Raw genomic sequence first — 18,836 nt, 5'->3', positions numbered from 1 at the left:
AGAGTGTGGCCGCTCACGCATCTCTGTGGGAGAGAATGACTTTCTGCTCCTGATGTTAATGCTCCAAAAAGTAAAAAAGATAAAAAGATTTTGCACGAGTCTCAAATCTTGAGTCCCCATCTCTGCTTGACAGACAGCTAGAAATGCTCTACAGCGACACTAGCGGCTGGTGGACCTAAAAGCTCTTCCTGCAATGCGAACGGGGAGGAAATGGGCAGCGAGCAAATTGCCAGGGGGATTTGAATGGGACTTAATGTATTAATACTTGTGGCCAAAAATCGACACGTTCTGTGGAAACAAAATATCGATTTATATCGCAGAATTGATACTAATACAACTAGTGAAACAGAGTTGGTGGAGGTTTTTTTTTTTTTGTAACACGTTACACAGTTTTTTCAGGCTCAGTAAACTAAGATCAAATTGTCCAAACAGGCAGCGCTGATCATATATGACTCAGTATTCTGTTACTGCTTTGACTATTTCTGCATAAAATGTTTTAAAAAATGCCTTTTAGTTTACTGTTTAGCTGAAATTTCTATTGAAAGTATCTTTTGCAGTCACCATCGTTTCCACTGAGCAAGCAATGTCATTTCATTGCTGTGATTGGTTGTAGGTCTATAACGTTGTGTATTTAAGTATTTTGCTCTGCACGGTTGATAACACTCCTTATAAATTTGAATAAAAACTGAGAGGGCAAAGACTAAGACTTATACGCATTTGCGATTAGTTCACAGCAAGTCTTATAGCTTCCACTGAGTTTCACATTTATTAAAATGTGTTATTCTGTTTAACTCACTTTGAAACAACTTCAGTTTGAAACACCTGTGAATGTTCTCATTTGTCCAGGTCATCTTTATCCCCAAAGCAATTTCAGTCAAAAGCAACTGGACTTGGTTATTGGTTAATTGTCTAGGAAGACGTTTGGATGAGAGGTGAAACGTCTTCCTAGTCAAATAACCAATAACCAAGTCCAGTTGCTTTTGACTGAAATTGCTTTGGGGATTCAGTTTGAAAGTTATTGTGTGCTTGTGCTTGTACATTCCCAGAGCAAATTAAGTTAGACGGCCAGTGTGCAAAATGAGGCACTTAACATAAAAAACACTTCACATATATATGAAACAAATATGGGAACGGACACAGGTTTAGCTCATGAGCACAATGTATGATTTTGCCATTATGCTCACAATTACCTGTGTGCGCCCAAACTCCTGATCAATCACAGAATTGGAGCTTATCCCCAATATTTATACTCATCATCGAGTGTCATATTGAATTCAAGGTGAACACTGGTGTGTTGTGCATCATGGCAGGGTAACACTCCCAGCTGCAGGTAACACTTGTGTAATGACCCTGTAACAGCTCTAACAAAATGCTTCCTGGCACCAAGTTGTTCCTGTGGCACTACATCAGCAGCAGCTCTGAGGCAACTCCTTGGCACCATCGCCTTACAAGTTGCCCCGGTGACTGGCGGCATTTTAAGGCTTGGATGGAGGAAATTCTTCTAAATATAAGAACACAATGAGCTCCAGCTGATCCAGAGCCGTCACAGGCGACTGATGGGTTGGAAAATATGACATGCAGAGAGAGAAAAGACATCCTGACCGCCTCCCATCAGGAACGCAGACCATCTCCCATCAGGAAATAATCTCTAACATTTAATTTGCAGTTTCAATACTGTAATTCCAACAATTACGCCATAGATTCTTTCACTACCACAAACCAATTTCCCTCTTTGGACTATTGAAGCTACTGAATTAAATCTGTCTGTGGCAGAACAGTCAACTGAAAAGTATGAGGTTTTCATGCAAAAAGATCCGCAAGAACAGAAGATGACAGCACGACAGAAGTCCTGCTCAAAACAACAGTTCAACATTTTAAAGGTTGTTTTTGTACCTTTCATACAGACAGGTTTGACTGATATCGAGGAAAACACAACACAAGAAGATATACTGTCGGGCTAAGGGTCCTTCTAGTGTAGGGCAAAACCTGGGCCCTCTAATACTGTACAGAAAGCAGAAATCTCTCAGGCAGGTTTACATCAGTTTCCAATTATATTTGGGAAAATTGTTCCTTTAATCTTAAAATCTGGCACATATAAGGGCATTGTTTCAGCAGAGTTATGAAGCTATGGTAATGAGGAACTGGAAATGGAGGCTGAGGTTTTTAACAGGAGAATCATAAAAATGAACTTGCTTGTATAATCAGATAACAATATCTTACAGTGGAGTTTTGAAATGAGTGGTCGATAGACGAAGGATCTTTAAGGGCATGGCTCATTTTTGAAATTCACTGGTCAAGAGTTTGTTTAAATGCACTGTACTCGATATTCAGAACATTACTGAACAACTCCTTTCCATGTAAAGATTTTGTGAAGTAATGGCGTCCTGAGCAGAGAATGAAGTCACTCACCCTGTGTTTGTGTTTTAATCAGAGATTCCCTATTATTTGTTGTGATAACGTCTGTATTTCACATATTGGGGGAGAGTCTTTGAGAACCGTGTGGATGCAGTATTTCTAGCACAGCCCTATTAACTTTAGCTTTTGGTATTGGTACATTTCAAGTTGCTGTTAGGAAGATACATTTGCTTAAAATCTTTAAATAGTATGCTGAACATGGGAGAGATCGGCAGCCTTCTTTTTGACGAGATGAACATAAAACCAGATATATGATGGATTGGAAAATATGGTTTCCCCCAACAAAAAGATGCATTGAAACCAGAACACAGACCCGCTTCCATTTCGGTTTGTCTGACTGCCAAACCAGGGAATATTTGGATGGTCTGGCTCTGCCATAAGTTGTGCCTTAGAGTGCAGTTCCAGCTCAGCTCAGCAGAAAATACCAGTACTGAATGGAAAAAGGAATAGTATAACACGTGAACCCCTGAGGGAGCAAGCTCCTGTTAGCTTTTCCATTCTTGGGAGGTATCTCTCATTTCTGCCTCAAAACGTAAAGGTTTAGGCTTTCCTGTTGAGCCTTGTTAAAATACACATCATGCAGAAAACACAAAACAAATGACTGTTGACTGGATGTTGCAAAGCATCGCCCGTTTCTCTTCTGCCTCTCCTGTCTCTACTTTCCAATTAGGGAGGACATCTATAAGAACACATTCAAAAGCTGCCTCTGACTCTGATGGGAACTTGCACGACCTTAAAGTGTAATTACGGTGCAAATCATGCCATGGTCTTTTCCGGCACTTACATACATCAGCCTTCTAGACAGAGAAATCCGGTAGAGTCGCTAACAGCCGCTTAAAACACTTACACTGCTCAAAATAGGACCAAACATCGGCAGTAGCATGATACACATTAAACAAAGCACCAATGGGCTTCTTTTGTATTGCATTTACCATGAGAGGATCTGGTACCGGGGCCAGTAGGTAAGTCTTTTAAAACACTCTTTTAATAAACTCCAGGTTCGCTAGCTACATTGTTGGTGCTTCGTTTTCTGTGTAGGGACTCTTCTCATGCTACTGCAGAGGTTTGGTGTTACTTTGAGCAGTGTTAGTGGTTAAAAAAGATGTTTTAATGCCTTCACTGTACTGTGTTCAGTGTTAGCCACGTCCAGCTGTTAGTGACTCTCTGGGGTTTTTCCGTTAATAGTTTATACACAAAAAACTGTCTCGATGGCTTATTTGGTGTATGTAATCGCAGAAAAAGACCATGGGATGATTTTGTGCCGGAATTACACCTTAAATCTCTGCTGAAGATTCCTCTGTCTTAACAGTCATTTAGTATTTTGGACTTTTGTTAGTTGCCTGGGCAGTGAGATAATGCTAGTTACTCCCAGTGTGTCAGAATAAGCCTTCATTGGGGCTGTTAATCGATAATATCTTTTTGTTCAGACATGGGTATCTGTTACTCAATGGTTCCTCACAGCTTTCTGACTTGACAAGATCATTACAGAAAGATCCACAGAACAGTCACTGTTCAAAAAAGAAGTGTTTGCAGACTGCATCAGTGATGTTTTAAAAAACATATTTCTATTACATCCATTCTTCAGAGTGAATCCAGTAATGCTTTTTTTCATCAATTTCATCATACATATTAATGAATTATGTGGTCTTTTTTAATGTCTTTTAGCACACAAACATGTTGTGGTACAACTGGGCTACAACTAAGCTGGGGCTCACATTGAATTCCCATTTGCACATGATGTTTGTGAAACCTTGCTTGATATTCATAGTTTCACCCACACAGTTGGCATGAATAAAAATTGAAAATACAGAGAAGGAAGACCACAGTTGTTTTTCATTATTTGTTGGTGCGTAAGACATGACAATTGAGTGATACATTCATTTTGGGCTGCAAAAAACAATTGTTTTCATCATCAATTCATTTGTCGATATTTTCTTTGATGACTCAAATATTCACTTTATCTTCATGTCAGAATATAGTGAAAGCATCCATCAAAAGTTCCTAGAGTCGCTGGTTATGTCTCATCAACAATACAATATCCCTCTCTTTGACTCTTTCAAATTATAGAAGCAAAGAAATCCATTCATTGACAAACTGTTCCAGCACCTTATGTATATGAGTGCTCTTAATAAATATGGTCATTTGATTGTTTTCTGTCTTTTTCAATTTGCGCTGCTGTAGCTTAATGTTAATGTGACACTATTTGAACTGTGATGGAAGTATACCTGACATGTAACAAGTCAGATTGCTATAGGCTTTTGTGTACGAGTTATTTGGCTTGCTTAGTTAAACATAAGACCAACATTACCAGAACATTTCCCTACAGTTATGCAATGCATGGGAAAATGGACTTTGTATAAAAATGAGACACTGGATTGTCATAAAGTCTTCTATTCTCCCTCCTTCTGGAAAGATTGTTTTAAGAAAGTGTTGTAGCAGATAATATATCTGCATGATGATGTTTGTATAAAAGGGACTGGTTCATCACACTTTCCTGCTAACCATTAAGATCTACTGCTACGCAGGGGTGAAAGAAGTTTTTATTTCTTGCCGGTACTATCATATTGATCATACAGTCTTGACCCATAGTGCGAGCGCACTGAAAAATACACTTAATTACTTATCATAGTCTGCTTATGAAGCATTCACTAGGACTTCTTATCACGCTAGAACTTTCTATCACACTATTATCACTCTTTCATCCCCCTGTATCAGTTTTTGATTACAAATAAATTGCATAAACATCATTCCAACAACACAATCATTTTAACAAAATTTTTTAGCTGAACAGCTCTCAGTGCGTGTGTGCTCAGCGCTAAAACACTTTGATTACCAGCTGCACGCGTTGGCGCAAGATCTGATTAATCTGGTTCGACTACAGAAACATGCTGCTCCAAGAGTGGACACAATTGCTAATGCAAAGCTAATGCTACTAGCTAAAGTGACTGTGTTGACCTGCATCAGAAGCTACACCAAGGCATGGCAAGAGAACGGAAACTACTCCATCTTTCCATAAACCAGTCAGACACTTTTGATAACAGTCTGAGCCTGTCAGAGTAAAAACTAAGACTTTTAGTGGATGGATATTGTCGGTGTGCAGGTATAACTGGTTCAGAGCAGCCTGACTGCAGCTCTACTCAATACTGACACATTTAAAAACACTCACTGACACAGAAATATATGAAGAAAAATACATAAGTTCCCCTTTAAAGTGAGCTACATTTTATTCTCTGGAAATGTGGACAGAGTTTTTCTTTATCTAATAATAGTAAAAAAATAAAATAATAATAATAATAATAACAAAGGACAGGCTCAAGCATGCTAAGCAAAAACACCTGATACACCCAGATGTATTCCAGTCAGTTATAAAGATTCTTTTTGGTACTTAGCCAATGAAAAGACAAAAACTCAGTAGCCCTGAGTTACCTGGAACACATGATTTCCCAGGAAATATCTGCTACCAACTGCATTGTGACACTCATCATATTTGATTTAAAGGAAACAAGTCAAGTTATATCTTCTATCTGAAACATTCTCCTCCTGCCGATCACTTTACAGATGCTTATTGAAACGCACTGTAGGTCAATATGGCAGCCTCGGCTCTTTGAGGAAGTCAGTTGCTATGCAGCAGCCAGACGATGGCATCATCCTAAAAATCCATGGCAGGACTGGCTCACCTCCATGCAGACTGATGTCTCACTGAGAAAACCCAAACAGCTACAGCAGCTGTACAGTCCCACTATCCTTGTTTAACCCAGCGGCAACAGGCCTTAGTGTAGGAACCATTCATGTTGATGTGAAATATATAATGTGGCAGCCGGGGAGGGAGGGGATGTGACAGATCTACCAGTATGTTCTATATAAAATACTTTACCATTCAGGAGTCTAAAACCCCTGAAGAAAAGCACATGACTAAGGTCCTAACAATGCCTTTTTAAATTAAGTCCCAGAAACGTACTAATGATTTGATCACTGAGAGAGTCAACAGCTCTTGACTGAAACTGAACCTCTCACCCTAACAGTAGTGGTTTTCCGTTGGTGGGGGTGTTCTGAGGGCAGTTTTTTTTTTCTGGTGAGAGAGGGTGATGCTGTTCTCCGTTCACTGGGAATGTATTGACTGAGGATCCAACCCTCAGCCTTCCAGCTGGACCCTGTTGCTGCTCTGCTCACAGCGTGGGGTTTAAACCAGGACACAAACACACCTGACGGCCGAGGTAGGACTCACTCTGGACTTATTAACAAAATAAGACAAAAGTGCCTTATTGTTTTAAGCTTTTAATTTGTCATCTTGCCATGCTTTATTGTCAGAGAATGCAGACTTTCTAAAGGTGTTTGAGTCAGTTTAAAAGACTGCTGAACCCCTTAAAGGTAGTGGAGGCATTTCAGAGGAGCCAAAGGACTAGGCTGCACATTTAAGTTTGAAATGTTCATTTAGCAGCTGCTCTGGATCTATATTGGAGAAAAAAAATGATGTAGTTTAAGAGAAAGGATTTCAAATGTATTTATTTGTGAGTGACTTTGATTTGCTTGCAAGTTTTAGAGAACAACAAGATGAATTTACAGGAATGTTCTTCAGTGGGAATCTGAGTCTGTGAACTACATAATGGGCAAATTATGAAGAGCAGATGATTTATAATGTGTTTAATATTGAATGATGTGGTCTTTCATGTGTTACTTGCCTGAAGTCTAAGTTGTCCAAGTGGATCTCATTTGAAAAAAATGCATTTTTTAATGGAAAAGTTCATATCAGATTTTAAATACAAACACATGAGGGAAATCCAAGCAGACAGATCTTACAATAGTATGAAGAATGATACAATAATTAATGCATTCAATTGATCCACAGAAAATTAGCTAGCAGTAATCATCAATTATAAAAAATACATATTTTAAAAGCAGCATGTGTCAGCAAGCCAAATACTCCCTGGTTCTAGTTTCCCGGAAGGATTGACTGTTTCTCTCTGCTTTATACAATTCTTAACTGTTGGTCAGACATAAACAAGACCTGTCATCTAAAGCTCTGTTTAAGTGGGATGGAATTTTTACACTATTTTCTAACATTTTATAGACGTAACCATAACTGATTATTATTATTTTATCATGAAAATAAGTTGCAGCCATCAGTGTTAGGGACAGACTGTATGTGAGTCCCGATGGAGGCAGCAGGGATCAAGGGGATGGGGATAAAAGCTGGTGACGACCCTCTGGTTTGGATGTTTTATGAAATACAAATGAGAGAAAGCTAAGTATATTCAGATTGTAAACCAAATCACTTTACCTTCAACAGTCTGACTGGAGTGAAGTCAGATTTATTGGATCAGTTTTCAAGGCTTAAAAACAATAAACACGATAATTATCACAGCATTTTACCAACTCCCTGCCAAGATGCTTAAGTAAAAAAACCCACCATGCTGCAAAAAACGCACATGAAGAAAATAGCCTATTTTGTGCGAAGTGTGCACATGTGGAACAAAAGACAGTCTTGGAGCAGAGGAAGGGTCTATGCTGAGCGGTATTTGCTGTCGCAGCAGCATGCTCGACCACCACCACATATTTGTGGGCAGACTTGACTGCTCAACTGAAGGGTTCAGAATCCATCAAGATTACTAGAAGTATGCAACAAGACGACCTCGGCCTCTCTCTGCTAGCTGTGTGAATGTGTAATAGAGGAAGATATATAAATCATTTTGTGAATCGCCACAGATGCTGAATAGGTGAGAGCTGGAGAAACATTTATATTGGCTGCAAGAACTAATTTCCAGTAGAGGTTTTCAGAGCTTCATGGAAACTGATAGAAAAAACAGCAGCACTTACTGAAACTGATCACTCTGCAAGTCCTTTCACCATGTACTGTTATAACAAAGTACATTCCTAAATCAGGCAAACTTGAAGGCTATGAAAATAAAACTCGACTGGATCACTAAACAACATCTGAGGGGACATAAGCACTATGGAGGATAACGGTTAATACACTTTTATACAGCATGGCTCCAACACTCAACACTGTCTACTAACTCCTCTCTAACAACTGACTGTAGTGGATATGCTTGTATTGTGTTATCATGGTAACCACTAGTGGTGAAGGTGTTATTAAGAACCAATTCTTGGCAAGACCCGCCCTGCGCACTTCTATTAAAGCTCTAGGATTGGCCAGGAGTTTAAGCTTGTGCTTGGTACCAGAACACGATTTGTTCAGGTCCTATCCCCTAACCAATGGGCTATCCTGACCTTAACCACTCAAGGTCAGTGCCTAACCTCGAAAGTGGAATGCAACTAAGTACATTTATTAAAGTACAGTTTAAAAGTACTTGTACCGCTATGCTACTTTATTTATATTGCACTTCTTACATCACTATTTTTATTTGGCAGGTATAGTTACTGGTTACTTTCCGGATTACAATTTTACATTTTTACAGTTTTACAAACATGTGATCAGTTTCTTAAATATAGTACATTATTATAGATTTAACTGCCCCAAAATATACAAAGTAATCGAAATAATCTCCACCTCAACTAAATACAACATTAAAGTACTTACATGTTAGTGCATCAATAATAATAGAGAATGCTAGATTCTGCAGAATTTGCAGTGGGGTTGTTGAGCAGCTGATGCTGAGCTGCTTTAAGAGCAGCTGGGAGCTGAATAGCATTGCTGCCTTAACTTTATCCGAAGGAGCAGCTGAAGGAGAATGAAGAGGTGAAATAATAGGAAAGACATAAAAAGTACAGAGAAGGAGTGAGTTGTATTAAGAGTAAAACAGCTTAGGTCTCATTCCTGTAAGCACTACAATGAGCTTACATGCGCTAGGAGGAGGTGAGATGGTGATGTGTGTCTACCAAGCCCCAACAACAGTGTCTTCCTGGTTGATACAATAAGGAAGTGCCAAAAACTGCAGTTCTCCGAGTGTCCACTAGGGGCAGGCTTCATAAAACAGCAGCAACTTTTCTTTGACCCCCATGTTAAACAGGCCGTTTTCACAGCATAATTAAAACTATTTAAGTCTATTTATGTTTAGGTCATATCTCCATTACAACACTGAGGGGGCTGAATGTTTTTGTACCAGGCTAGTTTTTATTTTATCTGGTCAGCCAGATGGACGTATCTCCCTCCCCCCAAATGTCACATCAGTGCCCTTTTTTGGTAAGAGGAAAATGAGGCGGGGTCAAAGTCTGACAAGATGGCGACTCCCATTGGCGAGTACGATTGGATCGAGTTAAGAGAACGGACCTTGCTGTAGATACTAGGGGGAAAACCCCCCACTCACGTACACACACACACACACACACACACACACACACACACACACACACACACACACACACTCCTCCCCTCAGTATTCCATGATTCTTCCCTCCGAGCTAGGTCATATCTCCATTACAACACTGAGGGGGCTGAATGTTTTTGTACCAGGCTAGTTTTTATTTTATCTGGTCAGCCAGATGGACGTATCTCCCTCCCCCCAAATGTCACATCAGTGCCCTTTTTTGGTAAGAGGAAAATGAGGCGGGGTCAAAGTCTGACAAGATGGCGACTCCCATTGGCGAGTACGATTGGATCGAGTTAAGAGAACGGACCTTGCTGTAGATACTAGGGGGAAAACCCCCCACTCACGTACACACACACACACACACACACACACACACACACACACACACACACACACAAACTCCTCCCCTCAGTATTCCATGATTCTTCCCTCCGAGCTAGGTCATATCTCCATTACAACACTGAGGGGGCTGAATGTTTTTGTACCAGGCTAGTTTTTATTTTATCTGGTCAGCCAGATGGACGTATCTCCCTCCCCCCAAATGTCACATCAGTGCCCTTTTTTGGTAAGAGGAAAATGAGGCGGGGTCAAAGTCTGACAAGATGGCGACTCCCATTGGCGAGTACGATTGGATCGAGTTAAGAGAACGGACCTTGCTGTAGATACTAGGGGGAAAACCCCCCACTCACGTACACACACACACACACACACACACACACACACACACACACACACACACACACACAAACTCCTCCCCTCAGTATTCCATGATTCTTCCCTCCGAGCTCGTATCCCCCCCTCCTTTTTGTCCTAACGACACACAGAGCAAGAAGCCGGCTGGCTAAAAACACATGGCTAACGTATGCTACCATGTGTTGACATAGCCGTTTATCAGACGGGGAACGTTCACAGTCTTAAGACAGTATTGGCACAGACTAATTGAGGCTATTTATGTTATCTACCCTAATAAATCGAGTGTTTTAAGTCTGCTGTCTCAGCATCTTTTTTCAGTCCCAAATCCTGGTGTAGCCTTCTCCACCGGTCAAAGGAATCTTCCGGTAGCTGAGCTGCTAAGCTAATCGCTAGCTGAGTTTACAGAGAGGGAGTGGGAGTGGGAGGGGACGAGGCGGGATGACACGGAGCAGGTGAGACGAGGTGAGACGAGGTGAGACGAGGGGAGATGAGAAGATTGGATGGAGGGTACGAGCCTCTGGAGCATTCATTTCGGAACGATTGGCTCTTTTTGGTCAATTTCTATTCAGGCCTACGGTTGAGATGGACTGAATGGATTTTTTTGGTTCTTTTTGCTATTTATTTTGTGTAGATCGGACTACAGGACCATAATTGCAATGTTAACGATGTTAATAATAATTACTAATATTCTAAATCGTATACCCTAGCTTTAACTGGCCAAGACATTTACGAAATAAATCACTATTCTGAAAGTAGTTACTTTGGAAGGACTTTACACACAAACCTGGTGATGGATTTTATGTACTTTTCAGAGGCCAGTAGAGGTAATTCATCTAGTATTTAAAGCAAAAACCAGGGGGAAAGTCTTTTGTGTGTAGCACAACTGTCCTTTTTTCCAATATTTTAAGTCCCTTGTGATTACTTAGGGTGTCTTTTGTGACCCCGTCAAGGAGTCTTGCCTTGACCAGGTATTCCTGTAAAACTGCATTTAAATGGCACTGTGAGTTAGTGCGTAGACAATAAAGAGGGCTTCTCAGGTCTCCTGGGCTCCTAGTATCAACCTGAGACTCAAATCTGGCTTGGGCCATACATTATATTTAATCTAGTCAGGTCAGGTTGGAGCCTATTGTTTTGCTGCTACATTTTGAACCTCTGAAGACCTTTTTAAACTTTTCATTGAAGTTGTTTAAACGGATAAAAACAACAGATGCTGTGAAACTCTTCTCTGAAAACGTCTCTTTTTAAACATTGCATGAATATGTGGTTTCCTGAATGCATTTCAAAACCATCCTGAGAAAGATTAGAGCGATAAGTGCCATCATATGTGACAGCTAGTGACAATGGAAATCTTCACCTGTAAAAACACAACAACAGGTTGGTCATTAATTAAACTACAGGTTTAAGAGCGACCCTAACCTTCTTTTCCCACAGCTCTTCTAACAGAAACCATGAGGGTCTTCCTCCTGCTTTGTCTGCTGGCGCTAGGCAACGCCAGACCCTACGAGCCAATCAATGTCATGGACTTCATGAGAAGCTATGACCTCATGATGGCTGACCCGAGCGATGATGATGACGACGACGACGACAATGAAAATGATGATGATGACGACGACGATTATGATGATGATAACTGTCCGTCTGGCTGCCATTGCTCACCCAGAGTGGTGCAGTGCTCCGACATGGGTGAGAACACATCTGGATCCACATGTTTACGTAAACAGTGTGTTGAAAGACCCCAGCTACATTCATGGGTATTGCTTTATCTTTTATCTATTTATAAACTATATTTTAAGTTCACCATTTAAGGTTATCAGTTTACATCTGGTGTATTTTGCATTAAAGAAAATGTGAACTCCACAAAACCACAACAACTTCTTTACCTGTATGTATACCCCCCCCCCCCCCCCCTTTTGTTCCAACTCTGGTCTTTCAATCGAGCATTCGTGTTTCTGTCAATAGGTCAGATCGCTGTTCCTGAGAAGATTCCTGAAGACACTGTGATACTCGACCTCCAAAACAACGATATCACTGAGATCAAGGAGAACGACTTTAAAGGACTTCATAAGCTTCATGTAAGAGAAAGCTTCAGAGCTGGTTTACTCTGCACCACAACCCCTTTCTATTAACACTAAACAGACATAAACAACAGGCCTCGCTGCGGTTAAAGAAGTAAAGAATCCGATTCCAGTCACATCTCCTGCACACGCCTGAATCAGACATGTTAAATTACTGTATCAGTCTTAACTTGAAGTTATGATAAAATCTATGGGATAATAAGGAGGGTTAATTGTTGCCCTGATCTTTAAAACAACCCGCTGTACTGAACAAACAAAGTGGTTTTTTACTGTTTTTTTTCACAGTTCATGTTTTTAAACTGTATATACACACCAGTGAGTTATATAAAATCGCCTGTACAGAGTTGTCATGAAGGAAGAAATTAGCTATACAGACCAAAACAGTTTTTTGCACAAGCCTGTGAACATGCTGAAAGTGGCCATTTCAGGAACTGCATTTTTTTTGCAGGCTTCATTTCTAAACTCCAGAGGTTGCTGTTTAGTGTCTACACAGCCTGCATAGGGAAAGTAGCATGTTAGCAGAGCAGCAGCAGCAGCAGCAGTTTTCAGGAAGAAATTAGACTTAAAGTGTAATGCAGCATTTAAAGTGGCTACACATATTTGTTTTCCTTACACCAACATACTGTTATTAGCAATGAATAAACATCTATTTTAAGAATATGTGAATGGATTCAGAATTGTAGAAGATAAGAACCCCAATTATTATAATGAATTCAAATAATGTTGTTTTATCAGCACCCATCATCAGCAGACGTCTCACAAACAGAAACAGCATTTTTACATAGACGCAAGATACAGAGTTTAACCGATGACTGATCCAGAAAATGCTTCAATTATTTTCAGAACTTTAAATGGTTTACATTCAGACTCAAGATACAAGTGAATGACAAAATCTTGTGGCTTTTAAAGTTACCAGATGAGAAGAAACGGCTCTATAATATCAGGCCAAAGCAGCCATATGTGATTACAGTCCCTCTCTCAGTTGAGGAGTAGAGGCACCAACAGAGGGTCTGTCTTTGATCAAGCTGATGTTTCCCCAGCTGAGAATAAACCACATCAAGGCATTTTCTTGTTAAAAATTTCAAATAAACCGTTCATATTCTCTATCTTGCAATGCACAGGTAGAATGTTGAGAGCGAAAGTTCATTCTTGAACTTGGAAACTGTAGTTTGAATATTCCAACACCTGCCGATTTTTTTTTCATTTCAACTCCTTTCTCCCACATCAGGGCCTGTTTCTGATTAACAACAAGATCACCAAGATTCACCCCAAGGCCTTCAGAAACATGGACCATCTCAGATTGCTGTATCTCTCCTACAACCTGCTGACTGAGATCCCTGCAAACCTGCCTCCGAACGTCATTGAGCTCCGCTTCCATGAAAACAAGATCAACAAAATCCAGAAGGATGCGTTCAAAGGCCTGAGGAAATTACATGTGCTCGGTAAGACCAGGTTCCTGCCTCTGGTATCAGACTAGCAATAATCACGTCTAGTCCTTTGCCAAGGAAGAAGTCTACAGGTTTTTATTTAACCCAAACTGAAGCAGTTACTTTCAAAGCAATGCTTTCACTACAGAGAGACAATGAATACACTGCTGACCCGTAGAAATTGGTTTGAATGGTGAACTGCAGACTTGTCCAGCAAGTTCTCAAACTGATTTATGTTCTCTGCTGTAATCAGGGGATTAATCAATCATTTTTATGTGTCATATTAAATCTTACATGGTACAATTCACCCAATGCTATCAATGCCTTAAACTTGCGTATGATTCATGATGAAGCAGAATTTTCCCGCCAGATCATTAACAATTAAACCAGATGTTTTATGTTTGTCCCAACAGAACTGGGCGCCAACCCTTTGGCCAACAATGGGATTGCGCTGGGAGCTTTTAACGAATTGTCGACGGTGTACATTGGTTTAGCAGAGGCCAAACTAACTGCTGTACCAAAAGGTAGAAAATCCCTCACCTCATGTTATTCTGATTCTCTCCTCCAATCACCCACCTAGAGTATTGCTACACTGGAGCTGAAGTGTACAACTAACTGATGCATAAACAATGATAATGTCTTTTAATTTGACACTTTTATTTTTATTTTTCCAGTCATTATTAAACAAGCACTTTTAAAAGCAAGTAATGACGTAAAGAATGCTTTATCTACCCATTACACTGGTTATGTTTGGTGTGTTTTTTTTTTATCTCCCAGACCTCCCGTCCTCCATCACAGAGCTGAGCCTGGACTACAACAAGATCTCCAAGGTGGAGATAGAAGACTTCATCAGATATAAAAACCTGAAGAGGTGAAGACACATTTCAACCTAAAAACTGACCTTTTCCAATAAGACAACATTATGTGCATGCTGTTGATCAAATCTGACTTTTAAATATTTAAATATAGGTATCTTTGTTAATTTGATGTGGAAATCTGTTTTTTGGCACTTGCACAGTTGATTTTTACTCAAAAGTGGTGATACTTCACCTACTATCTTTTACAATTTTGCAGGCTAGGACTTGGTTTTAACCAGATCAAGTCTGTAGAAAATGGCAGCTTTGCCAGCACCCCAAACATCCGTGAGATCCACCTGGATAACAACCGTCTGAAAAAGGTCCCACCAAGTCTCAGCTCCCTGCGCTACCTCCAGGTGAGATACAGACACTTTGATCAGTATCTGTAGACTAAAGTGCTCATCACAAAAATCAGAAAGCTAGAAAGGTATGTTTTCTCTTCATGCACAGCTACGCTAAACACGACTTGGACCTCTCTCTGTAATGGGCGCATAGAGACAGAAATTAGAACTTCAAAAGCTACAGTGGCAGAAGGCTTAATGAAGTAGAACTCCTGCTGTTCTGTTCTCCAGCTCATCCCAGAGTATCCTGAGGTTCCCATGTACATGTCCAAAAAACTGGAAGAAATCCAGATCACATGACTGAAGCACCTCAAGTGGCTCCTCTTAATGCAAAACAGCAGCTGTTTTACTCAAAGCTCTATCAAAATGTCTGAGCCCAGACACCCTGCAAAGAAATCTCATTTCGGCTATTTGCATCCATCATTTATTTTTTTAGGTCGCAACCTAAATTCATCATAGAGAAGGGTTGGAACATAAATCAACTGTAAGTCTGGGACAGTGCCTGAATTACTGCAAATACTGCACCAGTCTACATGTTGATCTCAGGCTCCATCTTACCCTCACAAGACACATAAACTTTTGCCTTTCCCCAAATCTCAGTGTAGCTTTAGTAGATGTTGAATATAGGGTAGTTAATACTTGATTTACAACTTATACTATTTTGTTGTCACAGAAGGAATGAAGGGAAACAGTAAAGTTAGGACTTATAATACAATATGCTGGGGCTGAAACTAAGGACTTTTTTCATTATTGATTATTCAATTAGTAGTTTGGTGAATAAAATGTGTAAAAATGGTGAAAATGTGGATGAAGTCCAATATGACATCCACAAATGTCTTGTTTATATATTATTTATTCAGAAGATATTCACATTTAAGAAGCTACCATTAGAGAATTTGGACATTTTCTTTCTTTAAAAGAAGTACTCACAATTATTAATTGATTACCAAAATGGTTGGCAATTTAGTTAGTAGTTGACCACTAACTGATTAATCATTGCAGCTCCAACTTTTCAGGCATCTAAAATACTTGAGTTTCCTGCAGCTCAGCAACCTGGAGCATTAAAGGGGCAGTAGCTCAGTCCATAGGTGACTTGGCTGGGAACCTGGTTCGAGTCCCTGTGTGGACCATGAATGGAGCGTGGACTGGTGGCTGGAGAGGTGCCAGTTCATCTCCTGGGCACTGCCGAGGTGCTGTTGAGCAATGCACCAAACCCCCAACTGCTTAGGGCGCCAGTCATTGGCAGCCCCCTCGCTCTAACATCTCTCCATTAATTGCATGTGTATAGGTCCTGTCTGTGCATGTGTGTATGTATTTCGGGCCTGTACGTGTGTAACATGAATAATAATAATAGAGTGAAAATTGAATTTCCCCATTGCGGGACAAATAAAGGAATTCTTCTTCTTCTTCTTCTTCTTCTAAAATGATCAACTCAGACTGGTCTAAAGGTTGTGATCTTGTATTTCCAAGTAGCGGTTAAGCCACAATAGGACATTTGACAAAGCAGAAAAAATAACTGATTCAAAACATATCCTCTCTGTCTATTTAGGTTATTTACCTCCATGGCAACAAAATCAGCAGTGTGGGAGTCAACGACTTCTGTCCAATCAGGCCCAGTGTCAAGAAGAACCTGTACACAGGCATCAGTCTGTTTGCCAATCCTGTTAAATACTGGGACATCCAGCCGGCCACCTTTCGCTGTGTGACCGGACGGAGGGGCGTTCAGCTCGGAAACTTCAGAAAGTAGGAGGTGAAAAGGATGTGTTCCAGACAGCTGAAGAGTGAAGAACTAAAAATATCCTTGTTACAGTATAAAGGAAGGAGCTGGAGATAATTCTGATAGATAAAACAAGACGAAACTGGATTCTTAAAGTGTTAGTTGTTTAGGAAATGAAAGCAATTTCATTATATTGAAGTATATTAGAAAGTGTAGTACATGTTGAATGCTGATGCGATTTACACATAAAAGTTCAGGGTCAGGGAAAAAAAAACAAAAACACTTAAATCATAACACTAAGAAAATGTTTCCATCAGCTACAAATGATATACAGAGGGAGGGCATAATACCTTTAATATTATAATGAAATTTCACACACGTGTCCTGCTTTCCTTTGTTAGGTACATTCTGTGAGGTGAGCCTAAGCTTTTGTCCCTCAGCTTTTACTATGTAAATTTCCCCAGGAATAAAGCGCCTCCCTCTGGTCACTTTTTGAGTAACCCCACCAAATGAACTGATTGGAGTCATATTACATTGTGATGCCTTTTTAACAAAAGAGATCTTTTAAGTTCCTTTCTTTCTAGTTAAATAAGAAGGCAATTTTTTAATTATACTGGAAACATGTTTCTTCAACAAATAAAATGCTTTTCCCTCTTTTTCTATTTCCTTACATATCATATTCATGCCTGTTTTTAAGCTGAGACATAGTAATCATTATAAAAAAGTCACAATAGGCCAGAGCTGTAGCATAGCAGGAGCTTTAAAATCCCTTTTAATTAAAAAATATTGTCCTTCCAGCTGAAGTCTGTACAGTCAATGAATGAACCTGGCATTATTTAGTGCATTAAGTCACTTTGAAGCCCCATGTCTGTCTTTATATGGATGTTTTTTGTTAACTCGCTGCATGTCTGGGTTGTCTTTATCAGCAGCTGAATATACATTTGTATACCCAAAAGATCACTTTGTTTTAATGAACTATATCAACCAAGAAAGCTACAGTTATTATTGAAATTATAAGCAGGTAATGTAATTTCTACCCTGTAATGTCCAGGAGCATCTTCCTTCCAAAATTGTCCCTCCATTGCTCTCTCCTCTGAAATGGTGCTATATTTATTTAGTATGTCTTTAAATAAACCTGGAACCCATCCCCATTTATGTTGTTACTTTTTGCTGAAATGAAAGTGAGTTTGAGGTGGAAAGTTAACATTTGATTTAGTAATTTAAGCTATTATTGTCATATCCTCTTGTTCTCTTGGAGAAACTTGTGATTTCAGGCTACATGAATACATAAAATAAGACAACGCTTGACTAACATAAAGCATCTGTAAATTTCAATAGGCCAGCTACCGGTTTGTGAAAAAATAGAAAACGTTGATTACTGTACTGAAGATTAGAAATAATTAACTCTACATAGTTTTCAAATAATTTAAAATCTAAAACCAATTAGAGTCATATGTGGTTTCCTCGAGGCGCTGCAACAAACGGTTTTTCGGATTAATTGTTATAAACAAAAGCCATCAATTTAATAGTTGTTTAGTGTTAGTCAAAAAAGTGAAAAATGAAAAGTTCTCATTACATCCTCAAATACCGTGTCCTGTCAGCCCAATAATTAATAGTCAAAATGATTGACAAACAACTTATTATTCATTATTCAAGTAATCAACTTATATTCCAGCATTAATTCTAAACATTGTTTATTCTTGATAACCACTTTGAACCTGTTGTAGAGGAACTGCTGTCCTTGAGATTACCTTGTTTAGTTATTTATGAAATACAATACATTGTGCCAGTGTCTTTTCTCTAGTGATCACTTCAGACCCAGGAAAAGAGAGTTCTCGCTCCAGCTAAGTGTCGTTCCTGTGACCAGAGGTGGTTTTCTTGGTAGCAGGCTGATAGAGACCAGTTGAGTAGTTCCTGAACCAACCAGCAGATGTCACTGCACACTAAGGAGTTGCAGAGAGTTCTCCTGGAGAATGATCCAGAAGAATGAAGACACCCAGGCAGTGACTAGTTCAGATTTCAAGTATATATATATTGTTGAGA

The 18,836-nt window shown here is 39.7% G+C and overlaps 2 protein-coding genes across 2 annotated transcripts in view; one reads left to right on the top strand and one right to left on the bottom strand.

The window, feature by feature from the left end:
* The window catches only part of cenpp (centromere protein P), a gene marked incomplete at its 3' end in the record, with an annotated part of 124,062 nt that overhangs the window by 41,497 nt on the left and 63,729 nt on the right, over positions 1 to 18,836 (bottom strand). The window lies entirely within an intron of this gene.
* On the top strand, positions 6,503 to 17,944 carry aspn (asporin (LRR class 1)). The gene is made up of 8 exons (XM_083938987.1): positions 6,503 to 6,629; positions 11,808 to 12,059; positions 12,336 to 12,448; positions 13,680 to 13,893; positions 14,292 to 14,402; positions 14,656 to 14,749; positions 14,953 to 15,091; positions 16,626 to 17,944. Exons 2-8 carry the CDS (start codon positions 11,825 to 11,827, stop codon positions 16,821 to 16,823), a joined length of 1,104 nt encoding a protein of 367 aa, XP_083795113.1. The 5' UTR covers positions 6,503 to 6,629; positions 11,808 to 11,824; the 3' UTR covers positions 16,824 to 17,944.

The sequence above is a fragment of the Echiichthys vipera genome (genome assembly GCF_963691815.1).
Source record: "Echiichthys vipera genome assembly, chromosome: X".
In the NCBI taxonomy this organism is placed as follows: Eukaryota; Metazoa; Chordata; class Actinopteri; order Perciformes; family Trachinidae; genus Echiichthys; species Echiichthys vipera.
This window is presented reverse-complemented; position numbering and strand designations above follow the sequence as displayed.

Bases quoted from the DNA above. Each gene is read 5' to 3' on its own strand.
- aspn (XM_083938987.1), top strand. From the start codon at position 11,825: ATGAGGGTCTTCCTCCTGCTTTGTCTGCTGGCGCTAGGCAACGCCAGA. The intron at 14,403-14,655 runs GTAGAAAATCCC...TTTATCTCCCAG, and splicing joins ACTAACTGCTGTACCAAAAG to ACCTCCCGTCCTCCATCACA. The intron at 15,092-16,625 runs GTGAGATACAGA...CTGTCTATTTAG, and splicing joins GCTCCCTGCGCTACCTCCAG to GTTATTTACCTCCATGGCAA.